Here is a 26876-nt window from a genome sequence, read left to right as displayed (position 1 = left end):
GCTCCCCTCCTTGGCTGTGCTCCATCAGGAATCTTGGGAAAGGGTGTCTGATTGCTGGGCTGTGTCATCAGCCCGTCCCTGGCTGTGCCATGGGAAAGAAGAGGGAGGATTTGACACCTTTGCTTTTTGAATTGAAAAAGATAGCTAACACGTACTATCTTTGTTGAGTATTTTGTGTGGACTGAGTAAGATTCTGAGTGCTTTCTTAAATTAACTCATTCAAAGCCTTACAGATGTCCACTGAAGCAAGTACAGTTCATATCCCCGTTTTATAGTTGAGTGACCGGTTGAGGTCCAGAGGGGTGAAGTAAATGGCCACTCTTGGGAGGGGTAGTGGGATGTGAGTCCTCAGGCTTTAGGGCTGGGGTGTTGAACCACTCTGTTTTGCTTAGTCTTGAGGAGGGGACAGGAGAGAGGAGGTGAGCCAGGCCTGCCTCCCACTGAGACACCACCCAGTGGGGAACAGTGGACTTCTGGAAATGAAGATAGCTGTTATTAGAAAAATGATTCATGAAGATAGACCCAGTGTTCATTAAGATACTTTTTGACTTATAATTATGCAATAATCATATGTTCATGCAACTTCACATCTTTCTACGGTTTTGTATATCTTAATAGTTACTGGTTTTGAAGATTTGGATTAACTTCTTTCAACCTGTTTTCCCTTCTTTTAATGAGAGCTAATATTTATTGAATCCTATCCATGTGCTAGGCACACTTATAAGTGTTTTACATCATTATTTTTCTCGTCACTACATGTTTTTGGGTATTGTGTATCTATTTCATTTTTTTTAATTGAGTGAATGATAAATGAAAATGTAGCTTTTGGTAAAATATTTAACTTCTGAAGGGTTGTTTTGTTTGTAGGGCATAGTGTCAGCCTCATTGTTATTCAGACTGCTTCTAGTGCCTTAAGTTTAGGAATCCAGTGCAGGTGACATTTCTAATAGTATCTAGAGGAGGCTACCTCAGAGCAGCAATGGGGTTCTTGCCTCAGTGTGTTAAGAACTGACAGGTTCATAGCAACAGGGCAGTGTGTTTGCTGCTGTTTTTTTTTTTTTTTAATGCAAACACCTCTCTATTAGAGAATTTACTTGTTGAATTGATTAAATAATGAATACTTATTATCAAATAATATAGAAAGGATTCTCTGGTTGGTGTCATCTGCATAAAATAAACATACGAGTTGGAGTTTTATTTATTCTTGATAAGTTCTAAACATGGTTTATATTCTTGACCACTTAATTTTTTATCTTAACTATATATATAAGTTAAATATATACCATATATATTTAAATATATATATAACACTATATATATATATATATATATATATATATATATAAGCATTAAAGAAGTGATACATAATTCATGAAGACAATTCAGGGATATAAAAATATCTGAGATGGTTCTTAACATTCTCTCCTCCTAATTGATTATACTCCCCTGTGGTAACTACCGTTAACACTTTGGTATGTATCCTTCTTGATCTTTTTTTCTCTCTAAACACACACACACACACACACACAGAATTTTATCAAACCACATGAGTTTCTGTAGTTTTTTGTTTGTTAACAGTTAAACTACACATTGTTTCATGTCTGAACTTCATTCTTTCGTAGAATGTTCCAGGATATGGATGTGTCATAACTCCTCTATGAGTGGGTAGTTGGCATTTTATCAGATTTTTACTATTTTAAATAAATCTGCAGTGAGCATCTTCCGTATATATCATTGCCAGTTTGCGCTGTTATTTTGCAGGATCAATTTTTAGATTTGGAATTACTGATTTAAAGAGTATGCACATTTAATGTGTTGATAGTTTTACCAAACCGCCTTTCAAGAAGTCTGTGTCAATTTATTTTGCTATAAATAGTATATCAAAGTGCTTATTTCTCCACATTCCTGTTGACACTGGATATTAGTAATGATTTTGATTACTGCTATTCTGGTGGGTGAATCCACTGAGTTGCTTTTTCTTATTGATTTGTAGGTGTTCATCATGTATTGTAGACATAAACCCCTTGTCTTACAGAATGTCATTTGTTATCCAGTTTTATTTATGGTGTCTTTACTGTTGAGGGGATTTTCATGTAGTGAATTTTTATGTAGTGAAAATGTAGTTAATCTGTGTTTCTATTTTATTCTCATTTATTTTCTCTTTCAATTATAGCTAATTTCCTTCTACAATATTATTCTCAGCAGCATACAAACATTTGTAGTATTTCTAACCAATCAAAGACAGATCTCCTTTGACTACCTGTTTTTCCACAGCTACCTTCCCATCTCCTCAAAATGTCTATATTTGCCCCATTTCTCTCTGCCCATTCTCTCTGGAGCCTACTTCAAGCAGACTTTCTTCCTATATAGTTTGCTGAAAGAGTTTTAGGGTTATCACACACCTCTGTTTTGCTAAATCCAGTGGTTAAGTTCTCATCTTACTTGTCCTGTCAACAGCAGTTGATACAGTTGATTACTATCTCTTTCCTGAAGTGGCTTCTTCATCACTAGGCCTTTGAGACACCACTCTCGTTTTTATCTCCTCTAATTTTACTAGCCACACTGATTGGTTTGTTTTGCTGGTTCCTCCTCAAAATGTCCAAGCTTTCTACATGGCTCTGCCTTTATGGCTTTCAATGTAATCTATATGCCTATGATTTCCAAATTCTTCTCTCCACCTCAGACACTGTAGATCTCCGTGTTCTACATGTCCTCTGCAGTATTCACTAAGTACTTTACGCGTAACATATCTAAGTTTAAAACTTGATTCAAATTATCATAGTTTTCCTTCATTTGAGAATGTGTTCATTTCTGAAGGATATTTGTGTTGGGTAGAAGATTCTGGGCTGACAGCTTTTTTCTTTCATCACATGAAAAATACTGTACCACACTTCCTTTTGGCTTCCTTTGTTTCTGCTGAGGAATCCACTACCACTCGAATTGTTTTTCCCTTTTCACAATGTGTCATTTTTTTCTGTCTGCTTTCAATATTTTTTCTTTGTTTTTAGTTTTCAGAAGTTTCATTATGATGAGTATTTATTTTAATTTATCTTGTTTGAGGTTTGCTTAGATTCTTCAGTCTGTGAACTTGTGTCTCTTCCCAAGTTTGGGAGGTTTTCAGCCATTATTTTGTTAAGTACTTTTTCAAGCCACCCCCTTTTTCATCTTTTATGGACTCTGCTTATATGAATGTTAGATCTTTTATTATAATCACTCAGGTCTTGGAGACTGTTCATTTTTTTTTTTTCCAGTCTATTTTCTCTCTATTCAGATTGGATTTGTTTTGTTCTATCTTCAGTTAACTGATTCCTTTCTTGGTTCCCTCCCTTCTGTTGTTTAGCCCATACCTTGAGCTTTTTATTCCAGTTATTGTATTTTTCAGTTCTAAAACTTCCATTTGGTTCTTCTTTATATATTTATTTTGTTCTTCTGTTTGCTGAGTCTTTCCATTTTTTCATTTGTTTCAAGTGTGTCCAAATATGTTTGTAATTGCTTGGTTTTATCAATGTGTATTCAAAATCTTTGGCAGGTAATTCTAGCAACTCTGTCATTAGGGTGTTGATATCTTTTGATTGTCTTTTCATCAAATTTGAGATCTTGGTTCTGGTATGGCATATAATTTTCAATTGAAACCTTTTTTTTCCATTTTTGAAATAAAACATTTCATTTTATTTTTGTATAATGTTTTAAGACTTGTGTCTTAATTAAACTCCTGGTTTTAGCTATTTTCTGTGACACTGATCTGGTAGGAGATGGGAAGGTATGGTCTTGTTACTTTCAGGTGGAGGAAGTTCCCCACTTAGCCTTCTATTGAGAACTGAGGGGGAGCTTGCATTATTTCTGGATGGGGGTAGAAGTTCCAACTCCCCACATGGTCTCTACTGACACTGCAGTTGGTGTGGTCTCATTATTGCCGGGTGATGGTGAAAATCCTGACTCCACTGCGCCTTCTCTGACACCATCCCAGTGGAGAGGGGGCAGTATATTTTGTTAGTGCTGGATGGGGGTGGAAATCCAGGCTCCTCCCCAATGTGTTCTCCACTGATGCCATTGGGGGGGCCTCATTACTAGCTGGCTTGGTTTAAAGTCTTGGTTCTCTAGTTGGCCTTTTCTGTCACCACCCTAGTGGAGGTGTTGGGTACCTCAAGAAGGTAGAAATCTAGGCCCCCCATGAGCTTTACTAGTCTGTTTAGGAATGGGGCCAGTTTTTTTTTTCTGTGATATTTGGCTGAAATAGAGTGGTTATTCTGTAAAAGTTTTTCTTTTATGAGGCTTCCCCTTTCCTGGCCCTTGGCTAGAGAAAGCAAGCTTTTGTAAGAATATATATATATATATATATATATATATATTTTGTTTGTTTGTTTGTTTGTTTGTTTTTGTTTGGTCTGAACTCACTAGTATTCCAGGTTGCTGGCTTCCTCGGCCAAAAGAAAACCTAGGAAACCAGCACCTTGGGTCGTAAGGTCCCTCACTGATTTTCTTTCTTTACTCCATCTTTTAGAGTCTTCCTATGTTTGTTTTACAATATAATGTTTAGTTGTACTTATGGGGAGGAATAGGAAAAACATTTGACTCCTTCCTTCTGGGGCTGGAGATCATGTCCGTAATTTTGGAACTTTATTTGCAATGGGCCCCATGTGGCTCTTTTCTGTGCAGGTACCTGGAACTGGAGAGCAGTGGCCATCGGAATGAAGTCAGACTGCATTACCGTTCAGGCAGTCACCATCCACACACGGAGGTCTTTCCGTACATTTTGGCTGATGACAAGTGGCACAAGCTCTCCTTAGCCATCAGTGCCTCCCATTTGGTTTTACATGTTGACTGCAATAAGTAAGTGAAATGTTCTCAGTTTATGAAGAGGAAGATTATAAGAAATGACTGTTAACTCACACTGCTTATCTAATATTTCCTTTTTGCAGAATATATGAGAGAGTGGTGGAAAAGCCCTCCACAGACTTGCCTCTGGGCACAACATTTTGGCTGGGACAGAGAAATAACGCACATGGATATTTTAAGGTATTTTTTTGGCTAAGGGCTGACGATAACATAGAAATATAAATGCTTCTAATGAGTTTGGAAAATTATCTTTTGCTTTTTATGGTGTGAAACAAAATAATTTTATTTGTATATTTTTTTCTGTTTCATCTATATTTTTTTTAACACTGGTTTTTTATTTAGCTGGCCTATAGTATTTTCTTTTTTCCTGAAGAAATTTGATCTTTAGACATCACAGAGATGATTGCAAAGTGGCAATCAGAAAACTAACATATCATTGTTGAGATTAGGCATTCAAAGTAATAAATACCCAAGATGTTAATGTACAAATAAACTGCCACTGAAACATCACCTTTTTTTTTTTTTTAAAGATTTTATTTATTTATTCGACAGAGATAGAGACAGCCAGCGAGAGAGGGAACACAAGCAGGGGGAGTGGGAGAGGAAGAAGCAGGCTCCCAGCAGAGGAGCCTGATGTGGGGCTCGATCCCATAACGCCGGGATCACACCCTGAGCCGAAGGCAGACGCTTAACCGCTGTGCCAGCCACCCAGGCGCCCCTGAAACATCACCTTTGATGATACTTTTACAGAGATGTTAATAAGAGAGGATTGAAAATTTCAATATTCACTATTCATGGTCTTTTTGTACTTCAGAAAGAGAAAAGGGAATACATATGTATGCACAAATCTGTCAAAACTAGAAAGCAGTCATAATTTGTATTTTTCTTTTTAGTGCCTACTTAGAGACACACTCCATAGAATTTCATCATTGTAGATGATCTAAAAGACATCTCATTTAAATTTCTGTGTCTTAAGGATGAAATAAAGTCCTGAAAATTGCTTGACTGTAAGCCCGTAGTGTAATCATTTCCCCCCAGGGACTAAGACAGTGCTTAAAATCCAGAAGTCGCTCAGCGAATGGTTCTTAACCAAAGAATAATAGGTGCTGTGTCCGATTCATGGACTTCTGGGTAGAGTAGGTACCAGTGATTTTGAAGTCGTGTTCTAAATGAGCTCTGTAATCCTGGAAGGTGTTGTTCAAACTTACTTAAACTATTTGTTACCTGGAAACTAGGTGCTTTCTATGTGTTATTCCTGAATCTTAGTCTTACTGGCCTTCATGCAGGCTCTTTCTTTTCTCTTTTACCTGTGCATAAACCTACTCAGAGGGGTTAAGTGACTTGCCCAAAGCCAGTCATAGGAATTGATTCCATGTTCACAAATCCTAAACAATCAGTGCTTTCATGCCACATGAGGCATGACAAATTTGTAGATGTCAAATTTGTAGATGTCAAGTCTCTCCTCTCCTTAACCATGACAGTCTTTCCCATGGAGCCCAGAGGTGGCCTTAGAATCCTTCTCGCACCTCAATTATGTGTACTACGCTAGGGGTCATAATTTTTACTTTAGACTGTGAGTTGTGTCCAGTGGAGTTGTACAGTGCACAAACTGTTTAACTGTACATGGTAACCTTGTTTTCATGCTGCTGCTTCCAAGTGATAGGGGTTTGTATAGAAGTTGCCCTTTTTAATCCAAACCCCAAGCAAACAACAGATCCGGCAATTCCACACAGCATACTACAATATTTATCATTCATGTTGACGTTCTTCTTATACCGTACTACAAATTAGATTAAACATGTAGGAGATACGGGCCAATATTTGACTAGTATATTTTGTAGGTAATTCAAAATTGTCTTGATAATATGTTGGTACTGTCACCCTGTCATTAGACATTCTGTTTGCATTTTTCAGAGGAATAAAGTGAAATATTAATTAAAAATGTATAAAGTTGAGGAAGGAAGAGAGAGGGGTGGTAGATGGATGTCTGATGAGTTACCATTGGCCTTTGCTTTAAGAGCCCAGGAAGGTAGAAGCTAATTAAGCCTTAGTGACTAAGAATAGTGGAAATTTTACCTGTAGACATGTGATGTGGCCCTCTGTGTAAAATGGGTCATTTGCAGCTGGAATGTTCAAAAATTTCACGCTAAACTTTCTGTACTCCTAAGGACTTCTCACTAAATCTTGCAGCAGCTGTTTAATGAATCTATTGTCCTTTATAAATTGAGATATTAGTTCTAGAAGATCCGACTGAAAAATGAGAAATGCTCAAATGAGTATTGCGTTTATGACTCAGTTTTTCTATCTCTTTCTTTTTTGATGGTTGCAGTTAATTTAAAATTGGTATCAGTTTCACTGTTGCTGAAACCAGAAGTGATTTTCGGGTTGATTTTTAAAGGTCATTTTCAAGCCTTTCTCCAGTGGCTAAGTAAAAATAACTTCTCAAAACAACATGACTATTCCCTCTTAATTATATCTTGACATTTAATCTTAAGGTTTTAAAAATATTATCAATAGGAGAGTACATGGGTAATCATCTATTTTGCCTGATGTATTTCTTTCCCTTTGGTTTTTAAGTAGAAGTAATGTGTTCAAAAAGATGTTGTTCAGGGATCTTGGTGAGTCTGTTTTGTAATGTTTTCCTTCATGAACTTGACTGTTGAACATAATTTGGGTAGATGAAAGTAATACATCTTTTTAAAAATTTTTCACACACAGGGTATAATGCAAGATGTGCAATTACTTGTCATGCCCCAAGGATTTATTGCTCAGTGCCCAGATCTTAATCGCAGTAAGTCCATTAGTTCTTGTGCTGTGTGATGAAAAGTGTGCTTCTTGCTTAATTTTGTCTAGAATGTCAGTTTGAAACCGGAGGTCCCATATATTAGTTGTCAGCATGGACTTAACTAGATTGACCTCCTTATAAATACAACTTGACCAATGTAGTGTTTATAATTCTAGCCTGTCCAACTTGCAATGACTTCCATGGACTTGTGCAGAAAATCATGGAGCTGCAGGACATTTTGGCCAAAACATCAGCCAAGGTAAAAACTATTTAGAGTGCAGGGAGCTCAGAAATCCTTGAGGTTCTTTATAGGTTTTGTTTTTTTTTATAACCACAAATGTTCACCTTTGAGACTTTTCTTATACTATACTGTTTGCTGGGATTGAATCTAAATCTCTGCTCGAGGAAAGGGCTTATAAATATTCAAACCCTTGCCATCTGTGTAACAAATGATTCGGTAAATCAGAAATGAGGCAGATTACCTGATTTTCACACTGCTTATTACAGTAGGATTTATTGTTTATTTTAGTTTTTATTATTATTTATTTTTATTCAGTTTTTCTTTGTAAGGATGGAGGTGAGGGGGCATTGTAAAGAATACGGACACTAGAATTATGTCCAGGGAATGGTCCCATGGATGCTTTCTACCACTGTGTTGCTGTTGTAGGATATTTCACGGTCGTAAGCATGTATCAAGTTTCCCTGCGATTTCACCAGACTGTTGTCATCTTGCATAGTTGTTACTGAGAACCTGCAAGTTGTCTCGTATATCTATGATTTGTTTCTGACACGACATAAATTCTGAAATTTGTTTCTTCCCTTGGGTAAACACGTTCATGAAATTAAACATTTTTAAAAATGGAAAATGCTTTTCAGCAGTGTGAGTGATGCCATTTTTACTTAGCCTCCATTTATATCTTATAAATCGTATTTTTTCCCCCAAAGGCAGAAACCAAGTTTACCTCAAAAAAAGAGGGGGGAAAGCTTTTCTTTTAAAGTACAGGCTTAAATATATTGATGACAATAATAGATAGGCACAACCATCATTACTGCCATACAGGGAAAAAAATCCGGTGCCTTTCTGTATTTCTGTATTTGCCTTTCTGTGTTGCTGGAATGGTGAACATTGTGAACCCCTTCCTTTGTGCCACAGCTGTCTCGAGCTGAGCAGCGAATGAATAGGTTGGATCAGTGCTATTGTGAGAGGACCTGCACCATGAAGGGAACCACCTACCGAGAGTTTGAGTCCTGGACAGACGGCTGTAAGAACTGCACGTGCCTGGTATGGCTTCCACTGGGAGTTCAGACGAAGGGAACTCAGAAGCCCCCACTCTTTAAAAATTTATTAAAACAATGTAATCATGAAAATTTCAGGACCCGTTTCCTCCAGACACAACACTAAAGTGCCAGCCAACCCGGTCAGATCTAAAGAACTGCGTGTTGCATTATTAAAGCCACTTTCTAGCCTATAAAGATGATTATGGTTTAGAAATGCTATAAAATTTAAGTTTATTGGTGCACACATGAAGTTAGCAACTTAAATTGGGTTAGTGAAGGTGATTCCCAAGGGATTCTATCTGTTATCCTTAACATTTTGAGGGATTTTCCCCTCATGGGTTTATTAATGTGTTTTAATAAAACTAAATTATATGCAGCATGAAATATTGTCACCAGATTGGGCCATACAAACAAATAATGGAGTTTAACTTAGCAATCTTTAAAAGTTTGTTCATATGGGGGAATAAGAATTAGAGAATTTAAATAAATATGATTTCTCTAATGGGCATACTCACAAAGTAGAGATATTTAGTGCATTACTGTTTTAAAAATAGGTTCATTTTCAAAGAAAAGGTCAAGACTAGTTGGTTTTTAAATTTTAAATTGCACATGAATTCATCAGTTAAAAGTCATTTACTGGAAAGAAGCCAGAGGTCTATGTGAATTAGCCTTTAAAAAAAAATTTCTCCAAGTTCATTAAGTTTGTTCAAAAACAGAATTTCATGCACTAAAAAAACCTAAAGATACCTCTGAAATAGTCATATGTGTGTGCATGTGTCATATATATGATTTCTGTTCGGGAACATATCATGTTCCCACCAAAATTATAGCACTTTACCGATAGAGTAAAGCCTTCCCAACTTGTTAAATGGGGGACAAAAATCAAATTGAGTAAAATGCAAGATGTGTATAGTGAGGTTGGTACGGTGAGTAGAGAAGCAGCTAGCTGCCTGGGAGTTCTGGACGACCTTCGGGAAAGAACTTCCTCGCCATCCTGTTTGCAGTTTGGTGCTCCTTGTGGTGGTGCTTAAATATCCATGGGAAGATTCTGGGTCCTGAGACTGGATCTGCAGGATGGCAGCACCTATTCCAGGAATCCCCTGGTTTGAAGGTGCTCATTCTGTGCATAATCTGGGCAGACATGAGGCTTACCTCTAGCCCGCTCTTTCGCTGTCAGTGTGCGCTCCTCCCTCCACCCATGTTCTCATCCACCTCACTCCAGAAGGGGGAGAACTCTAGGGTATGTAGCATCGTCACTGGACAGAAGATGGGAGCCAATCACCAACTGCGTTAGGACCCAACTCGTTATTACTGCGGGTCTCCATAGTATGGGTTTTACTATGTAATAACCACAGAGAATAGTGGTATTTGTGACGTTTTATGTGAAGAGTTTGAAACTTAAACAGATTAAAATATATTTTCAGGCTATCAAACTGCAACTTGGAAATTCTTTAAATATTGCTTTCTTCTCAGAATGGAACCATCCAGTGTGAAACTCTGATCTGCCCGGTTCCTGACTGCCCACTTAAGTCGGCTCTGGCGTACGTGGACGGCAAGTGCTGTAAGGAATGCAGATGTGAGCATAACTTTTATGATGAATACTTGGTTTTGGCAAAAATAAAGCTCCGTATTAGTAAATATTCACCCATCATTGGTTTGGTCTGGGCCCCTAAAAACTTTTAGAAATCATGCAGATAGGAAGAATACCTTCTCCACTTTGGTTGATCAGTTCTCCATTTAGAAATGCTATACTCACATTTAACAGGGAAATTTTTTTGTTGGAGGAATCTGTTCTGTGTAGTGACAGTAGTAGGAAAGGTCTGTAAGAAACATAGTGGTAGGCAATTCTCATCCTACTACTGGATACACATACCTCCAAAATAGGTTAAGAATGGTCCACACTTAGCCACGAGGACCAAGGAAATCCATGATGAAGCGAGCTTCAAGAGCCCGTTGTCATAGGATTATCCAGTGTGGACGGGGCTGTGGTGTCAGTTCATAAAAAAGGCTCCCACTCCTCAGTGAGGAAGCTGTTTGACCTTCTTAGTAGTGGTGCAGTCCACTTCTGATGTCAGGAAATGCTCTCTGAATTCATAGCTGTCCCGAAATGGGTTCTATATCATTCATTCAATTACAAATCATTACATTCATGTTACTTACGCTTTAAAAGACTGTCCTTAAATTCTTGTTAAAAGGAGCACTTAAAATTTAGCTATTTTTGTCCAGAGGAATAGGAACCTATGTAAACAGATTTGTGATAAAGTCTGTAGAATATACAGGGCTCTGTGAGTTCAGTATCATCATACATGCACACATGGCGACGAAGAGGTGGGGGAGGAGAGGGAAAGGGTGAGGGAAAGAGAAGGGGAGAGAATGAAAGGTTGCTTGTTCTGGGCCTTTGTTCAGCCCGCTCCGTTTACCACTGCCATGCCACTGCCATGCCCGAGTCTTGCCTACCCAGTGTGCAGAGTGCTGTTGCTGGTGAAAATGACGAGTTCTCAGGGAAAAATCAGGAAGTCGTTTTGTAGTGCATTGATTTAATTCCCTCAGGACCTCATTTATATTTAATTTTATTAGACTTTACATTGAAGCCAATCCATTTCATGAAAGTATATTAGCCTAGTCAGATAGGTTCGGCTGAACCAGGAAGGACTGAATGCAATTTTTCTTCCACATGTCACTAGCTAATTTCCTCAGTGAGGAGTCATCTGAGTTTTTCCTTGAACTTGTCTTAGTATCCAAAAGCTCGTGGTGATGTTCTTTAGTTTTCTTTGTAGCTAGTCAGAGGTAGGAGGAAGAAGGGCCCTTTCTAGGGCTTTATATTCGTAACATAAGACATTTTTGCTTTAACTTCTTTTATCCTTTTTTGCACACGTACTTCTGCACTGTTACCCCTGAATATAATAGATTTGCATTAAGTGATGTCAGTTTTATTAGAGGTAGGCTGATTGAAATAATGGACCATCATGATAGATGCATTAGTCAGAAGTAGTGAATTTCAATTCTGATTTTACCATTTGTCTCTGTTACCAACAGTCAGCTGCCTACTAAATCAGACAGTGCTTGAAATCTTCCCAACAACATGCAGTTAGACTTAATGAAATGGTAAAATATTTTGAGATTTATTAATGCAAAGCGCTTCTGGCAGACTTTGGTGTTAATGATTGAAAATCGACTGTGTGTCTCATATATCATGAGAAAGCTGCAAGTAAGTAATCAGTGAGGGGACCACAACATCACTGAAGAAATGCCAAAATAATTTATTTGAGTCTTTCATTTTCTGTGGTTAAAAGTATTAAGGATAAAGTGACTTTGTCTTTCTGGTTCTATTCAGTGAATGAATGCCATGGAATATAGAGGATTTGTGCCTATATATGTTTGTATTTTGAGTATTCAAAGTACTTCCAATTCTGATGAATTCACCATTTTTTAAGAGCTAGCAAGAAATTTTCTGTAAACACCCACAGAACTTTTTTTTCCTAAGGGAAATAAGCATTTAGTTCATATGGTAAATATTCTTAAAGATTATTTGGGAATGTATCTCCACATGTGCAATTTAAAAACCAGTCAGTAAAAAATCTTCAGGAAATATGCTTGTGAAAAGTTTGCAAAAACTTTTTTTATCAAAGAAACGATAACATTTAAACCAAGTTTAATAATCATTAATGTCTTGCTTAGATTATTCAGATTTTCATGTGTGCTGTTTGAGAGAAGCAAATAGCTACATAAGAGTGAGTGAGTGAGTGTGTCTGTGTCTGTGTGTGTCACTATTACATATGAGGGGAAGCAGACAGTCTCATTTTTTTATGTTTGTTTTCCCAGTATTATTGTTATACTTCATGAGAACTTAATTTCGGTGGAGTATGAATTAAGCCATGTGTTTTTTACTTTTTAAAAGAGAACCATAAGCCTTCCTCTTACACTCTGAGCTCATCCTGTCTTTTCAACTCTGTTGCTCAAAGGCCTTTTTGACAACATAAAATTAACAAAATGTATTTTTTACTGAGACCCCTTTAAAGAGATTAATCACTTGTTTCTAAAGTCCTTGGAAGGGAAAACATATAACCTAACTGCTGAATTTGACTCTGCCAAGACTGAAATGAATAAAAGAAGTGCAAGTGGCCAGTGACTCTTTGGTGTTCTTTATCGAATGCTTTCCGGCTCGCTTCAACAGAGTTGTTTGTGCAACCCCGAGCAGCCCTGTTTTGCACTCTGCTTTATATTTTCCCTCTGTAACTTCAGCTCCAGCTCTTTATCCAAATATAAATACTGGTGAATAGTAAGAAGGTCATTGTTCTGGGAAAGAAGTCAAAGAGAACCAAGCCTGTCGCTTTTCTTTGTTTGAATCTACAGTGTTGGAAGGAGGGGCTAAGCCTCTTCCTGCTCCTACCCCTGAGCTATTGTGGTGGAGTTGAACAGAGACAGGAGATCCGAAGGCAGGAACGCCAACACCAAATAATTAAGATCATAATAATCACAACTACGTGAAGTCACATCACTTCCTTCGGTTAGACAGCACATAACTTTGCTTCTCAACAAGCATTACAACAATTCTATAAGTGGGGCATTGCTTCTGTCTTCCTCATACGAGCCAGTGTGTGACTTGTCCAAGAACACACAGTTAGGCGGAAGTCCCAGAGAAGTTCCATCAGCAAGTGCTGTGCAGTTTGAGCATACCTCCTTCTGTAAAGCCATCTGCTACAGGGGCGCCTGGGTGCCTCAGCTGGTTAAGCATCTGACTTTTGATTTCCGCTCAGGTCATGATCTCCGGGTTGTGAGGGTGAGCCCTGCCTCGGGCTCTGCGCTCAACAGCTTTTTCCTCTCCTCCTGCTTCTCCCCTCTCTTTCTCTCTCTCCCTTTCTTTCTCTCTCAAATAAATAAATAAATAAATAAATAAATAAAGAGGTAAATAAATAAATAAATGAAACCTTTACCCCCCCCAAAAAATCTGCTACGATGAATCTAAGTGATCTACTTTTATCCACTGGCAACTAAGCTTACCATGCAAAACCATTGGGAGTCCTCGCTAAGTCTAGGCCGTGGTGCGAAGTAAGCAGGCTTTGCCTCCGTTCCTCTGTCTTCTCTCTTGTTAGCCACCATCACCACATCCTAGTCAGGCTCTCAACTAGCCAACAGTGAGATTGACTGACACAAATTCAAGATCACTCTAGGAAATGTCAAGTATAAATATTTTGGGTGACTTTAACTCTGAAATAGGATGAGGTTCAACCAATGAAAATACGTTAAATCTCAACCCAGGTTAGGAAAACAAAAAGAATTGTCAGAAAATAATGATGAAAGTTCTAGCAAATGGAAAGTTACTGAAAGTCACTGAAATAAAAAAAAAAATTAAAGATTCAGTTTTGAACACAGAGCTCTGTTTCACAGAAAAGGTGATTCATGAAAATAGGGAATCTGAGGCAAATCTGAACTAATACTATAATGTCGTTTGCTGAAGAGGCTATGTTTAAAACAACAATAGCAAGGAAGGCAGATTTCCCCTCCTTTTCTGGAGAGGCATCAAATATGGGAAATGTGAATTGCCACCAAAATTGGTTGGTGCTTGTCTCATAGCAATAGTTATTTTAATTAGTACTGTCTCAAAGAGGCCAGATTTATTTGAATAAATTAAAATTATCATTCTTTTGATTGAACAAGATCAGAGTTTCAATATATAATATAGATTACATTTTAATATGTTCTGTGGTGATTAGACAACAGATTGTATTAAACGTAATTTAAAAAGTCCCGTCAGCTTAGATAAAATGAAGTTATTATAATGCCTTTGCATATTGAATAGTTAAGTATGTGGTTAATAGAGTTAGATTTTCTAAGTTTGTATTCTGACTCTACCACTAATTAGCTGTGCAACTTTGATCAAGTTACCAAAACTCTCAGAGTCTCAGTTTCCTTTTCTGTAATAGCTACTATCTATTTTGTAGGGTTAGGGTGAGGACTGAATGAGTAATATATGCAATATATGTAAAGTGGCTTGGCGCAAGGTGAGCTATTATTACTGTTTTTGTTAAAAGAACTCTTTATGTTTTTATTCATGAAAGTAGAGAGCACTGACACTATTTCATTGGGTCATAGGTGTAAAGCTACACAGGACCTAGAGACCTTCAGAACAGTCATTTGCTTTGGGGGAGGGAAGGCTTCATTAACTCTGTTTTACAGAGGAATAACGAGGCCTCGGAGGTTAAATGACTTTTCTGAGATCACACAGTTAGTATGTAACGCGAGGTAATTTTTTTTTTTTTCCAAATTGTGTTCTGATATATGATACTACCCCCTTCAAGGCACTCTCTTCCACAGTATTTTGGATAAGTCTTGACCAAGGTTGACAGTAAGAACCAATTTATCATGCATTATATGTTTTTTTGTGTCTGACTTCTTTCATTCAAAATCCTGTTTGTGAGATCCATCCATATTTTTGCATGTAGATGTAAATTATTCATGCTTATTTCTGTATATATTCCATTTGTGTTGATGTGCCACAATCCAGTCTATTATTGAAGGACAGTTGGGTGCTGTCCAGTTTTGGCCTATATAAATAGTCCTTCTGTAAACATTCTTTACATGCTTTTTGGTGGGCATATACCTGAGTAGAATTGCTTGTTCAGGGGTTAAAACTGTTTTACTTAATGGCAAAACTGCTTTAACCTTTTGTAAAATTGTTTTGCCAAACTGTTTTCTAAAGTAGTTATACCAGTTTTTCCACACCCTTACCCACACTTGGCATTTTTGATCTTTTTAATTTGAGGCATTATGATAAATGATGTTGGCACATGATATCATATTGTAGTTTAAATTTGCATTTCCCTGATGACTCATGAAGATGAACAACTTTTCATATATTTATGGGCTATTTTCATTCATTTTAAATAATAGAAAAGAAGATTATTTTATATGTACACTTTGCCAAAGAGCCTTTTTTTTTTTTTTTTTTTTTTTTTTTTTTTTTTTGCTCTTGGCAGGAGATGGTAGTTTGGGAGGTTTAACTGTTTTATGTTCACATTAGTGTGCAAATATAGATGATTCTAGCCCTGTCATTTAAAATGCATAGCAAAGTGGGGACAGGGATTAAATGACTACCACTTAAGTAATCTGGAGATTTAAAAAAAAAAATGACAGTGTAATAAAACTGATTCAGAGACTTTTGAATATATAAATATAGGGACGAGGAACAAAAATCAGTGGGCTATAATTCACTGTGAGTTTCTTTGTTCTTAAAAATAAAGAACACAGTTTATGTAACACCTATAGGTTACATTAAAAAAGAAGTCATTTTGGAGCAACAAAACCAATAAACTCAGCTGTCTCTACGGTAATGCTGGAAGCATGGGAAATATGCGGTGTGTGCTTGAGGTTCTCATGCATGAACACAATTATAAATTAGTTGGCATTTTAGAGACGCAAGGGGCTACATGACCGGAATGCCAGTGCTGACTGAGGGGATCTATGCGATAAGGAAAAAGATAGAAATAACAATCAAAAGGAAGATGTGTTGTTTTACTATCAGATGCAGTATTTTTAGAAAGCTCCCCGAAAGTCTGTAGTTATTAGAGAATATTATGTCACAGCAAACAGCTGAATGAGCTGAGAGCTAATGGTGTTGCTGTAAATCATGTGTCTCCCCGGAGCTGCCCAGGTATAATCTGAGACTGGCCCCTGTAAGCAGGGGCCAGGGGGAGAGGGAAGAAAGAGGCAGGCCACTCCAAGTTGGTAGGTGGCAATTTTAATAATGGCAAAGGGAACTTAGAGATGAGGCCTGTCCTTGGTGGCAAGACTAACCGATTCCCACACTTGCCCTCCAAATCCTCAAAGTTTATAGAGGCCCTAACTGGGTTCAGTCACATATAATCTGCAGGTGTTTTCAACACCACATCGTTATTTCAAGGCTAAGCCCTTGGAGCAGGCTTTGGGAGTAAGAAAGGCAAGCAGAACCCACATTCCAAGGACAGGGGAGCAGGTGAGGAGCCCCTGAGTGCCGGGGTCCAGCTCATTCATGGGTCAATCGGTGATCGTGGTTTTTTGATGAAGTTCCCCAACACTTGGTTTGGATTCAGTCTTTCTCCCTCAAATTAACTTAATTTGGTATTTAAAATAATAGTGGATAAATCATAGAATGAATACACTTTTCTATTCCATGTGTATATGTGGAAAAAGAGCAAGAAAATAGTCCACTTGTGCCTTACTTACTCAAGATAATTGAACTGATGATAGGGAATATTTTCACTAAAGATGAATCATCTAAGTTTTATTAAAGAGAGAATTCATCAAAATAATCCTATAGACTTCTTAAACACTATCATTAATTTTATGCTAATACCTCTTCATAAACTCTTCAAAAAGGCATCGGTCATGCTATCTTTTGATCTTATAAAAACGGATAAGTGTCAAATCAGTGGGAAAATACTGAACTGGCAATTTATTAATAAGCAAGAATAATTAACAATATAGCCTTCAGATTAATGACTATACGAGACGTCGCATGATACAGTTTAATGATCTTTACAAAAACAAAAAAAAATTACTGTTATTAGTCAGCTTGTAGCAGAGCAGGGATGCCAGGAAAAAGCAGGGTGGAATCAGAGGATCATGATAGGGTCACAATGATTTAGTTGCTGTGTTTTCTACGCCATAGTCCAGAGTAGTAGAAATTGTTTGACTGTCTCTTCATAGGATTCTTCATAATCCTAGTACAACATTTTTAATGTTTTAACTAAAAATAATGCATGCATACAATAAATATTCAATCCATCAAAAAGATGTAAAATAAAACATAAAAATCTCCCTTTCTCTCCCTCCCCTCACAAACTATCCTTCCAGATGATTCTCAGTATACCCACTCACATGGGCATGTGTAGGCTTTGCATATATGGTAAATGGTATCACACCTTTTCCTGGACTTTATCTTGGAGAGTTTTCCATATCAGCTAACTTTTTAAGTGGCTGCATATCACTCCAATGTATAGTTTAGTATAGTTTTATTTTTTCTCCATCGAAGGGTATTTTGGTTGTTTCTGATTTGTTGTTTCTCCTATTTAAAACAATATTGTGGGATGTCATTTATAAATAATATTGGTGCATTTTTATATGGCCTTATCTCCGGAGTATCTCCAATTGCCAATGATGGAATTGTTGGGTCAAAGTTTATGGCACTTTTAAATATTGCCAGCCCTTGCCAAATCATTCCAAAAGCTGGTCCTCAGTGTTTTTCCCCTTTAACGAAGGGCACTAGATGGCAGCGCTGAGGGAAACCTGGAAACACCACTTGTCTCTGAAAGGGCATCAGGGTGGCTCTTTTCTTTTTATCCAGCGACCTTGACAAGGTAATAGCAATCTACGAGAGATCCTTCAATGAGAGATAGTCTATGGCAGCCTGAACTTTCTTGTTTTATCACAGTGTTGTCTGGTGAGTTCATATGAAATTATGGTTGAAGTTAATTGCTGTTCTGCATCTTTAGTAAATTCCATGGATGGCATAAGAGTATACTGATTTTATTTTTTCTAAAATGAGAGTAGTTTTCCAGAAGACATAACACGGGGGGCTGCCCTCTGATTCTGCGGCATTATGCTGTGCCTATTTAATCATGTCTTATTTTAAAATAATAGAGAGTACTCAGCCTGTAGTTCTTCACTCTGAATTGTAATTTGTCTTCATTATTAAGATTCTTGAATAAATGTATTTTGTGGATTTTTATTATTTTTCATGCCCCATTACATTTTCTCAAAAGAATTTCTCTGCCCATCTAATGACATTGCTTAAATGGCCTAAAACTCTTCAGAAGAAAGCTTTATGCAAATCTGTCTGTAATAATAATTAAATCATACCGTCTGGCACAATTCTCGGGGACTGAAAATGGGACTCTTTAGGTGACCAGGAAGCTAGTCTTCCTTAGTGGCCTACGGCTTTGAAGCAAGTGAGAGGATTTCAGGTTTATACCCAAGCAGAAGAGCGATAATCTAGATATCATTCACGAGACTCAATTTAAAAGAGAAGAAAAACACTTATCTTAGGCAGAAAAATGCAGCTTCTTATCTGAAGTGTTGTTAGGTAATTGTTTTAAAAATGAGCTTATTTTCTTCTCAATAGAGATCATACAAAATGGCATTTTGAAATTAGAATAGGAAAAATAAGATATGTGCAATTTAAAGCATCTTACATGCTGATTTTGGCAATTACGTAGAAAGTTGTAACTCAGGAAGAACAACTGCATAATAAAAGTAAATGGCCAGCTTAGTGCCCACCGCAGAATAAAGCTACGACCCCTACCATCCACAACAAAACGTGTAAAACAGCAACTCAGCTGCGCTGGGCTCCCTAGTGGATGCCTTGAATACTTGATGTGGCCTGTGTTCTCCAGAAGGTACTTACAGATTGTATAAAATTAGCATAGATGAAAAATTAAATGAAGAAAACACAATGATACAGGAGTTCAGTGTAAGGAAGGGTCAGAAAGGAATTTTCTTTCTCAGTTTAGAGATGGTTTTGTGATAGAGTACAGTTCAGGCATGTTTCTTTTATGCAAAAGCTGGCCCCAAATTCAAAACTATTTAACTATAAAAAATTCACATGAAATCACATGGAATTGCTTTACAAAATTGTTCTGGAGTTAGTGGGACTAAGAAAGGAACTCGGGAATGTTAGGTTTGTAAAATATCTATTTGTCGAACGGCTGCTGTAATCCCAAGGCCCGCTCTGCGAATATTCTACCCACATTATGCATGAGAGCCTTTGCCTAGATTTTGCTTCTGAATGACAGCAGCTGCTGTTCACACCCTCTTCACTCCAGCTACTGAAACTGTTGCCTGTATTGGGGAACTGGCTACTTGGTCTCTGAGATTTGGGCCAAAGCCATAGGCGTACTAGGTTTTTAAGACTTGAGGTTCGGATCTTGGGCTTATTGTTCGTTTTATACTTAATTTCATTGATAATGCACAAAAAATTCTGGGCCGGCTGGCTTCAGAATGGTCTTCACTTACAAATATTATTTCAAGTTGTAAAGAGATATCTATCGACACTTGCGCAACAAACTCAGTAACTCGGGAAAAAGAATTTGAAGTCCACCTACCATAATAGATACACATATAATATTGATGATCTTAGCCGTTGGCGTGTGACCCAACGATCCATGACACATACACTGATAATTTTGCTGAGACCTGAATTTTTGTCCAGCAAGCTATGAGGCCTGCATGCAGGAGCCCATCACGGAGCTCAGGGCTTCTCCGATTTTAATGGAATATGAATCACCTGGGGATCTTGTTGAAATGAAAATTACCCTTCAGTGGTTCTGGGGTGGGGCCTGAGAGTCTGCATTTCTAACCAGCTCCTGGGCCATGGCGGCCCCGCTGGGACGGGGAAGGCACGGTGAGTAGCAAAGACTTAGCTAGTGGCTGAGCTTTCGTTTCCTCTCTTGAATCTCACATGTGCAGTAAGGTTTCCGAATACCTGCTTTCGGGTTTATGATTTAAGCTGACATTTATTAAGTATGTTCTGAGTGTGAGAACTTGACATGAATTATTTCTCTTGCTTGTTATGAAGATGAGGAAACCAAAGCTCAGGGAGGTTCCTTCACTCGCCCGAGCCGACACCCCGGGTAGAGGGGCGGCAACACATGTGGTGGGTTTCAGATGCTGCCTCTTGTGATGGTAGCATACTTCATTAGTGGAAAGTCCGTTTGAATGGAGAAGTTACACAATTCATGATGTTCCAGAGATAGCACTAATCCCGTGTTCAAAGGATATATAAATTCTTAGGAAATGCCATTTTAGGATTATCATTATTATTTCTCTGTGCAGAGAGAAAGGCGACAAAACATAAACTCACACTCATTACTAAAGTGAAGTGTCTGTGTCCGTTATAGGAAGCGTGACTTTTCATTACTTTGTAGTACCTCACGTGTGGAACGGAAACTGTTGACTTTGATCATCCGGGAAAAGAAATCTCAAAAGCAAAAACCTTCTGGTTGGATTTTTATTTGATTTTGGTAAAGAAAGAACAGGAGAAGCATGTTGAATTAAAACTTAAAAATATCTTAACTAGAATTTTTTTTTTTTTAAGATTTTTATTTCTTTATTCGACAGAGAGAGATAGCCAGCGAGAGAGGGAACACAGCAGGGGGAGTGGGAGAGGAAGAAGCAGGCTCCCAGCAGAGGAGCCTGATGTGGGGCTCGATCCCATAATGCCGGGATCACGCCCTGAGCTGAAGGCAGACGCCCAACTACTGAGCCACCCAGGCGCGCCCCTTAACTAGAATTCTTAAAGTCAGCGATCACGGAGAATTCTTCCTCCTTGATCCTCAAATCTTTTTTTTTTTTTTTTTGAAGTTTTCTCTGCATTTTCATTAGATGAGGTCTCTTTCTAAATGTGCTTGGTGGAATAATTCACATGGGTCTGCTTTCCCAGTCTTTTAGAAGCTTGCTACTGTCTCATAAGATATATAGTTCTAGTTTATGCCAGGTGGCTATGCTGAGATGGATTGTGCTGTCTCGGTGTTAAATTAAACTGTTCTCATCCAACTTGTAACTATGCATGTCCCACATACATTGATGTCTGCTTTTTTATTGTAGGTCTTGTAAGAGTAAGAAGATTAATAAAAGCAACCCAGTACTAGAAAACTTTAGAACATTGCATTTTCCAGAAGCTTAAATTCCCTTTTCTCTTTTGCAAAAATTCTCGCATTAATCCATGTCTTCAGAGTTGTGCTCTCTGCCTCTTGATTCCTGAGTCTATTCCAGAGATGGTAATCCGGGAGGAGGTAGTGAGCCTGCATGAATGTCCCTTGCAATGCTAAAACCCGTGTTTGTGGATGGTCCTGGATATTGCCTTAGTTTTTATTCAACCTATTTGAGTCTTTTTGGACAATTTTACATGCCCAAAATTTATGGTAGCATTATTTGTAAGAAGACACAAGGCATGAACTTTTTTTTTTTTTTTTTGCCTGAGTTCTTATTGTTACATTGGGAAGCTAATTCTTTATGATGCTTGGAGGAAGAGGGAAAAAATGCCATGGGTAACACATTCTTTCACATTATTTTGTGGGTAAGTGTCATGTTTTTAAACCAATAAAAAATTGAGCTTTTCTGATCACAAATTAGGTCATCGCACAGCAAGCAGTCTTATGAATTTCCCATTTATGTTTGTGTGTGTAGCCTACCTCCAGAATTTCTCAGGCCCTGAATCTCAGAAAGGTCACTTTCGTTTGTTGGTTGAAAAGAAGGGAGGGGGTGGGCTAGTACAGAACAAGATGGACATTGTACTTGTTCACTGATTGGTTTCATCTGTTAGTGTCCCTTCAAACCACGATTCCTAAATGCTCAAGGACCTGGAGCTGGGGGAGACAGTCAGTAGAATGTGAAGTGGAATGTAAAAATTGGATTAACTGTCCTGGCTGAGTCTGCCATATGTCCACGAATGAACTTAGGAGCTGGAGAGCTTGGAATAATTCTAGAAATAGTAGTATGGGGATGATTGTTCCATGCGTATAGAACTTGTATCTTACCAGTGGGTCTCTTTTCTCTAATCTTTACTCATTTGAAAAATAGTAGTAAGCACCTTCTATGAATTAATCTCTGTTAGACACTGGGGATACAGTGATGAACAAAATAAGATTGCTCTTTGTCCTTTTTTTTTTTTTAAAGATTTTATTTATTTATTTGACACAGAGAGACAGCCAGCGAGAGAGGGAACACAAGCAGGGGGAGTGGGAGAGGAAGAAGCAGGCTCATAGCAGAAGAGCCTGATGTGGGGCTCGATCCCATAACGCCGGGACCACGCCCTGAGCCAAAGGCAGACGCTTAACCGCTGTGCCACCCAGGCACCCCTGCTCTTCGTCCTTTAAGATGTAATAGTCAAGTCGGGAGATAGACATTAATCATATAATGATCAAATATGCAGTGCAATGTTGCAGCAGTATATTGTTGAAGAAGTGTCTGCAGTAAGTGAATTTCATCTAGCAAGGAGATCAGGGAAGGCATCCTTCAGAAAATGATGTTGCAGTTGAGATAGGATAAACCAATAGCATTACACTAGTGAAGAGAGTAAGAATGTTCAGGCTGAGCAAATGTAATGTGGAAGGGCTCTGTATCAGGAGATAGGATGTTGTGAAAGGAGGCTGGTGTGGTTGTTGGGGCTGATGTGCGGAGAGTCAAGAACATGATGTGTAATGCAGCTGGAGAGGTAAGAAGGAGCCAGATTCAGGAGTTTTAGTTTTACCCTAAGGGCTAAGAGTGCAAGTTACATATTTTAAGCAAGGCGAGTCTATTTTTGCAGTTATCCAGAGAAGAAATGATGGAAGCTTCAATAGGTAGTGGTGCTAAGAAGTTAGATTCTGGATGTATTATGAAGGTAGAACCAACAGGATTTTCTGATAGCTTGATAATAGGGTAAAGAGAAGAGTGAGGATGACTCCAAGGGCTTTGGATTGAGGAAGAGGAAGGATGAGGTTGCTATTAATTATGATGGGGAAGGCTGCTAAGTGAGCTGGATGTGGGAGAGTGACTAAAATCAAGAGTTCAGTTAGATATGTTCTGTTTAAGGGGTGCTTTAGTCACTTAAATGGAAATGCAGAGCAAGCAGTTGTATATGTGAATCTATTTCTTACCTGTCCCAGAGGTAAGAAATAAAAGTAAAAATCTGGATTGTTGAAATTATTTTTTATATGTTTATTGGAAATTTGTATTTTTAATTAATTTTTCATGTACATCGTCCACTTTAAAATTCAATTATTTGTATTTTTGCTTCTTGATTTGTAAGAGCTCATTTTATAAAACTCATCTATTATATATGTTGCAAATGTATTTTCATAATTTTCTTAATGCTTCTTTGGTGTTTTTCAATATAGAGATTTAAAATTTTATGTAATTCATGCTAAAAAAGGTCTTTTTTATTTATAAAAATATTGACCTTCTAACCTCTGAATGGCTCCTCTTTTTTCATTTTATTATTTATTATTTTTTTCTTTTTCATTTTAAGTTTAAATAAACTCATATTTGTGTGCATGAGATAATTCTGGTTAACTCTTTTTTTTTCTTTTGTCAAACAAGTTAGCCAATAATTTCAGTAGTATTTGTTGAATAATCCTTTTGTTCACTGATTAACTTGCTACTTTATCTTATGTTTAACATTTACATACTTACAAGTATTTGAACTTATTTCTAGGATTTCTGTTATTCTCTATTAATCTGTCTCTTGTGGTACCTGTTCTACAATATTTAATTATTGTAGCTTTGTAGTATGAGTTATTATCTTGGAAAACAAATGTACCATCATCTACCATTCTTTTTTAAAAAAGAGATTCCTGGGTTATTTCCTCTTGTTTATGCTTCTAGATAATTTTTACGTATCATGAGAATCACCTGTCCCTAAATGGTTTTAAAAGCCTGGGCATATGTGTGTCTGATTGTAGTAACTTTTTTGAGATAACTCTTTGGGTACCACAGAAAAAATTTTGGTAGTTATTCTTTTTTGTGATTTTATATGTATTAGTGAAATCAGTCTCATTGTTTAAGATTTCAAATTCTTCAGAGGTGGAGTAATTTTGGCTGTTGACAAGTTCAAGGGTATGGCTATGGAAATGGATACTTAAGTCATGAAGACACGAAATTGACACGAAATTCACTGTATATTAGGAGGCAAGCAAACTGAGATTCTAGGTGTTGAGCAAGTATTCCGAAGGCCAGTTTCCCAAGACAGATTGGAGAGGAAGATTGTTTTTTAGGTTCCAAAGTTGGGGACTGTTGTAAAGAGGTGATGTTAACGAGGAAAGGTAGTAGTGGGTGTAAGAGATGGATGTCACAGATATCCAAAGGAGGATTGATTTTTACATGAGGATGAAAGAGTGGTATTTGGGGGCGCCTGGGTGGCTCAGTCATTAAGCATCTGCCTTTGGCTCAGGGCGTGATCCCGGCATTCTGGGATCGAGCCCCGCATCAGGCTCCTCCGCTAGGAGCCTGCTTCTTCCTCTCCCACTCCCCCTGCTTGTGTTCCCTCTCTCGCTGGCTGTCTCTCTCTCTTTGTCAAATAAATAAATAAAATCTTTTTTAAAAAAAAAAAGGAAGAGTGGTATTTGGGAGTGGCACTCCTTCCTATGGCAAGCATACCGGTGGTGGGGGAATATAAAAAATCTACATGAGGTGTTTTCAGAGAAAGTACTATGCTCACTGAAAATCCAAGTTTCAGTCAGAGCAGAGAAGTAGAGGGTGCTTTTTGTGCGGTGTTAGATTATGGAGGACATATAAGAACAATGTTTGAGATGGAGGATTGGAAGCCCTGTGGATCAGTTGGCTTTTGCTTTGTAGCAAAATATCCCCAAACATGGTAGCCTAAAACAGTAATTTGGCTGGTTGGAAATTTGGCCTGGATTCACTTGGGAATTTGGGGGCGGGGTTGGTCTGTTTAGTTTATCTTGGCTGGACTTGCTTATGCATCTGTAGTTAGCTGGTGGGTTTGCTCAGCTGGTTTGTTTATGATGGCCCGACTTTTGTGGCTGGGATACCTGGAGCATCTTTCCATGTCTTCCATCAACCTAGCAGGTTACCCCAGGGTTGTTCATATGACAGATATAGATTTCTAAGAAAATCCAAGCTTGCAAAACCTCTTGAGACGGAGGCCAGGAACTCAGTTGGACATTAGTACTACTATGTTCTGTTGGCCAACTCAAGTCACGAGGCCAATACAGATGATGGAGGACCTGTAAGATCACATTGAAAGGGGACATAGATGTAGGGAGCACAGAACATATAACCATTTCGGTAGTCTTCAGCACCTTGGGAGGATGATTCAAGGTGAAGGAAATCCAAAGAGATATGAAGATGAAAGCAGGAGAGATGCGTCTGGTTGCTGTTTTCAAGTTAGAGAGTTATAGCCAAGAATGACAGGATATGGAGTATGGTTGTCTTCACTGAGCTTAAGGGCCTGATTCTCACTCTGACACTGACTTTCAGCTTTTGTGCAGCCTGAATTCTAAGATGGTATCAAGAGCTTGGTGAAACCAGTGGTCGACTGCCATGTCTGATGCCATCACTTATGGAGATAACAGATGGCATATGAGATGGCATGCAGTTTTCCTTTTTGAACAGTGGTTCAAATAGAAGAGAAATGCGGAATGCTGCCTTTAAAGAATCCTAGCCCAGAAAAGCAGGGACCGTAAATGGTGAACTCCTAGGATTCTAATCTCAAGGTGGAAATAACCGTGGTCCTAGGTGAGTGGCAAGTAAGGAGTGGTGCTTCTAGAGAAATTCTAACCCATGGTTATATAAAATGAATTCAGTTATTGCGTTTCACACAAGACAGGGTTCCTTTGTCATTTAAGTCTGCATCTCCATCACTTGGCACAATATCTAATGCATCGTAGGTGCTCAATAAATGTGTGTTGCATTATCGAATGAGGTGTTCCAAATTTTGGCCCCTTTCCAAGAATTTTTATTGTACTCCATCTTTTTATTTTTTATTCATTTATTTTTTTGTACTCCATTTTTTGGATACATATTCAATTTAGATTATTATGATTTATAAATTTAGATTATTATGCCTAGTCCTCATCTACAAAAGCAATAATTGATTGTGTTTTTCTTCATTATGTCAAGTTTATTCTTTCTCTATTTTGAAGGGGGGCTTTAATAGAGCAGAGTAACTAGGGGTGATGTGTGGGAACAATTGACAAAGTTAATAGCATTTAGAGAAAGCATTCATCCTGAAAAGAATATAATCATCTTTTCTGCATTCTTTGTCCTGAATGTTGCAAACTTTCACTTAGGGCAAGTTCAAACTGTTTTCTGATTCTAAATACTGTAGGATAAAAAAATTCCCAAATAATCCAGTCATCACAGATAGTATGTCAGGAAACTAAAAGACATTTAACTGGGATAGTTTCTTTAGCTTGTGCTAAAAACAGTGTTGAGTTTTCCTATATGCAGCATTAATGCATATATGCATATAATGCATTGGGATGTTAGGTCTCTCTCTCTC

The 26876-nt window shown here is 37.9% G+C and overlaps 1 protein-coding gene across 1 annotated transcript in view; it reads left to right on the top strand.

Annotated features, from left to right (window-relative positions):
- Positions 1–4578: 4578 nt before the first annotated feature.
- Positions 4579–26876, top strand: part of NELL2 (neural EGFL like 2) — a 231083-nt gene continuing 208785 nt past the window's right edge. Inside the window, exons 1-6 of the mRNA XM_008704714.2 lie at positions 4579–4830; positions 4920–5016; positions 7555–7627; positions 7798–7880; positions 8775–8903; positions 10373–10475. Of these exons, the coding sequence (XP_008702936.2) occupies positions 4598–4830; positions 4920–5016; positions 7555–7627; positions 7798–7880; positions 8775–8903; positions 10373–10475 (718 nt within the window). The 5' untranslated portion in view covers positions 4579–4597. The remainder of the gene's footprint in view (positions 4831–4919; positions 5017–7554; positions 7628–7797; positions 7881–8774; positions 8904–10372; positions 10476–26876) is intronic.

The sequence above is a fragment of the Ursus maritimus genome, unplaced genomic scaffold (genome assembly GCF_017311325.1).
Source record: "Ursus maritimus isolate PB19 unplaced genomic scaffold, ASM1731132v1 scaffold_26, whole genome shotgun sequence".
Taxonomy (NCBI): Eukaryota; Metazoa; Chordata; class Mammalia; order Carnivora; family Ursidae; genus Ursus; species Ursus maritimus.
The sequence above is the reverse complement of the archived record's forward strand: the minus strand, read 5'-3'. Positions and strand labels throughout refer to the sequence as shown.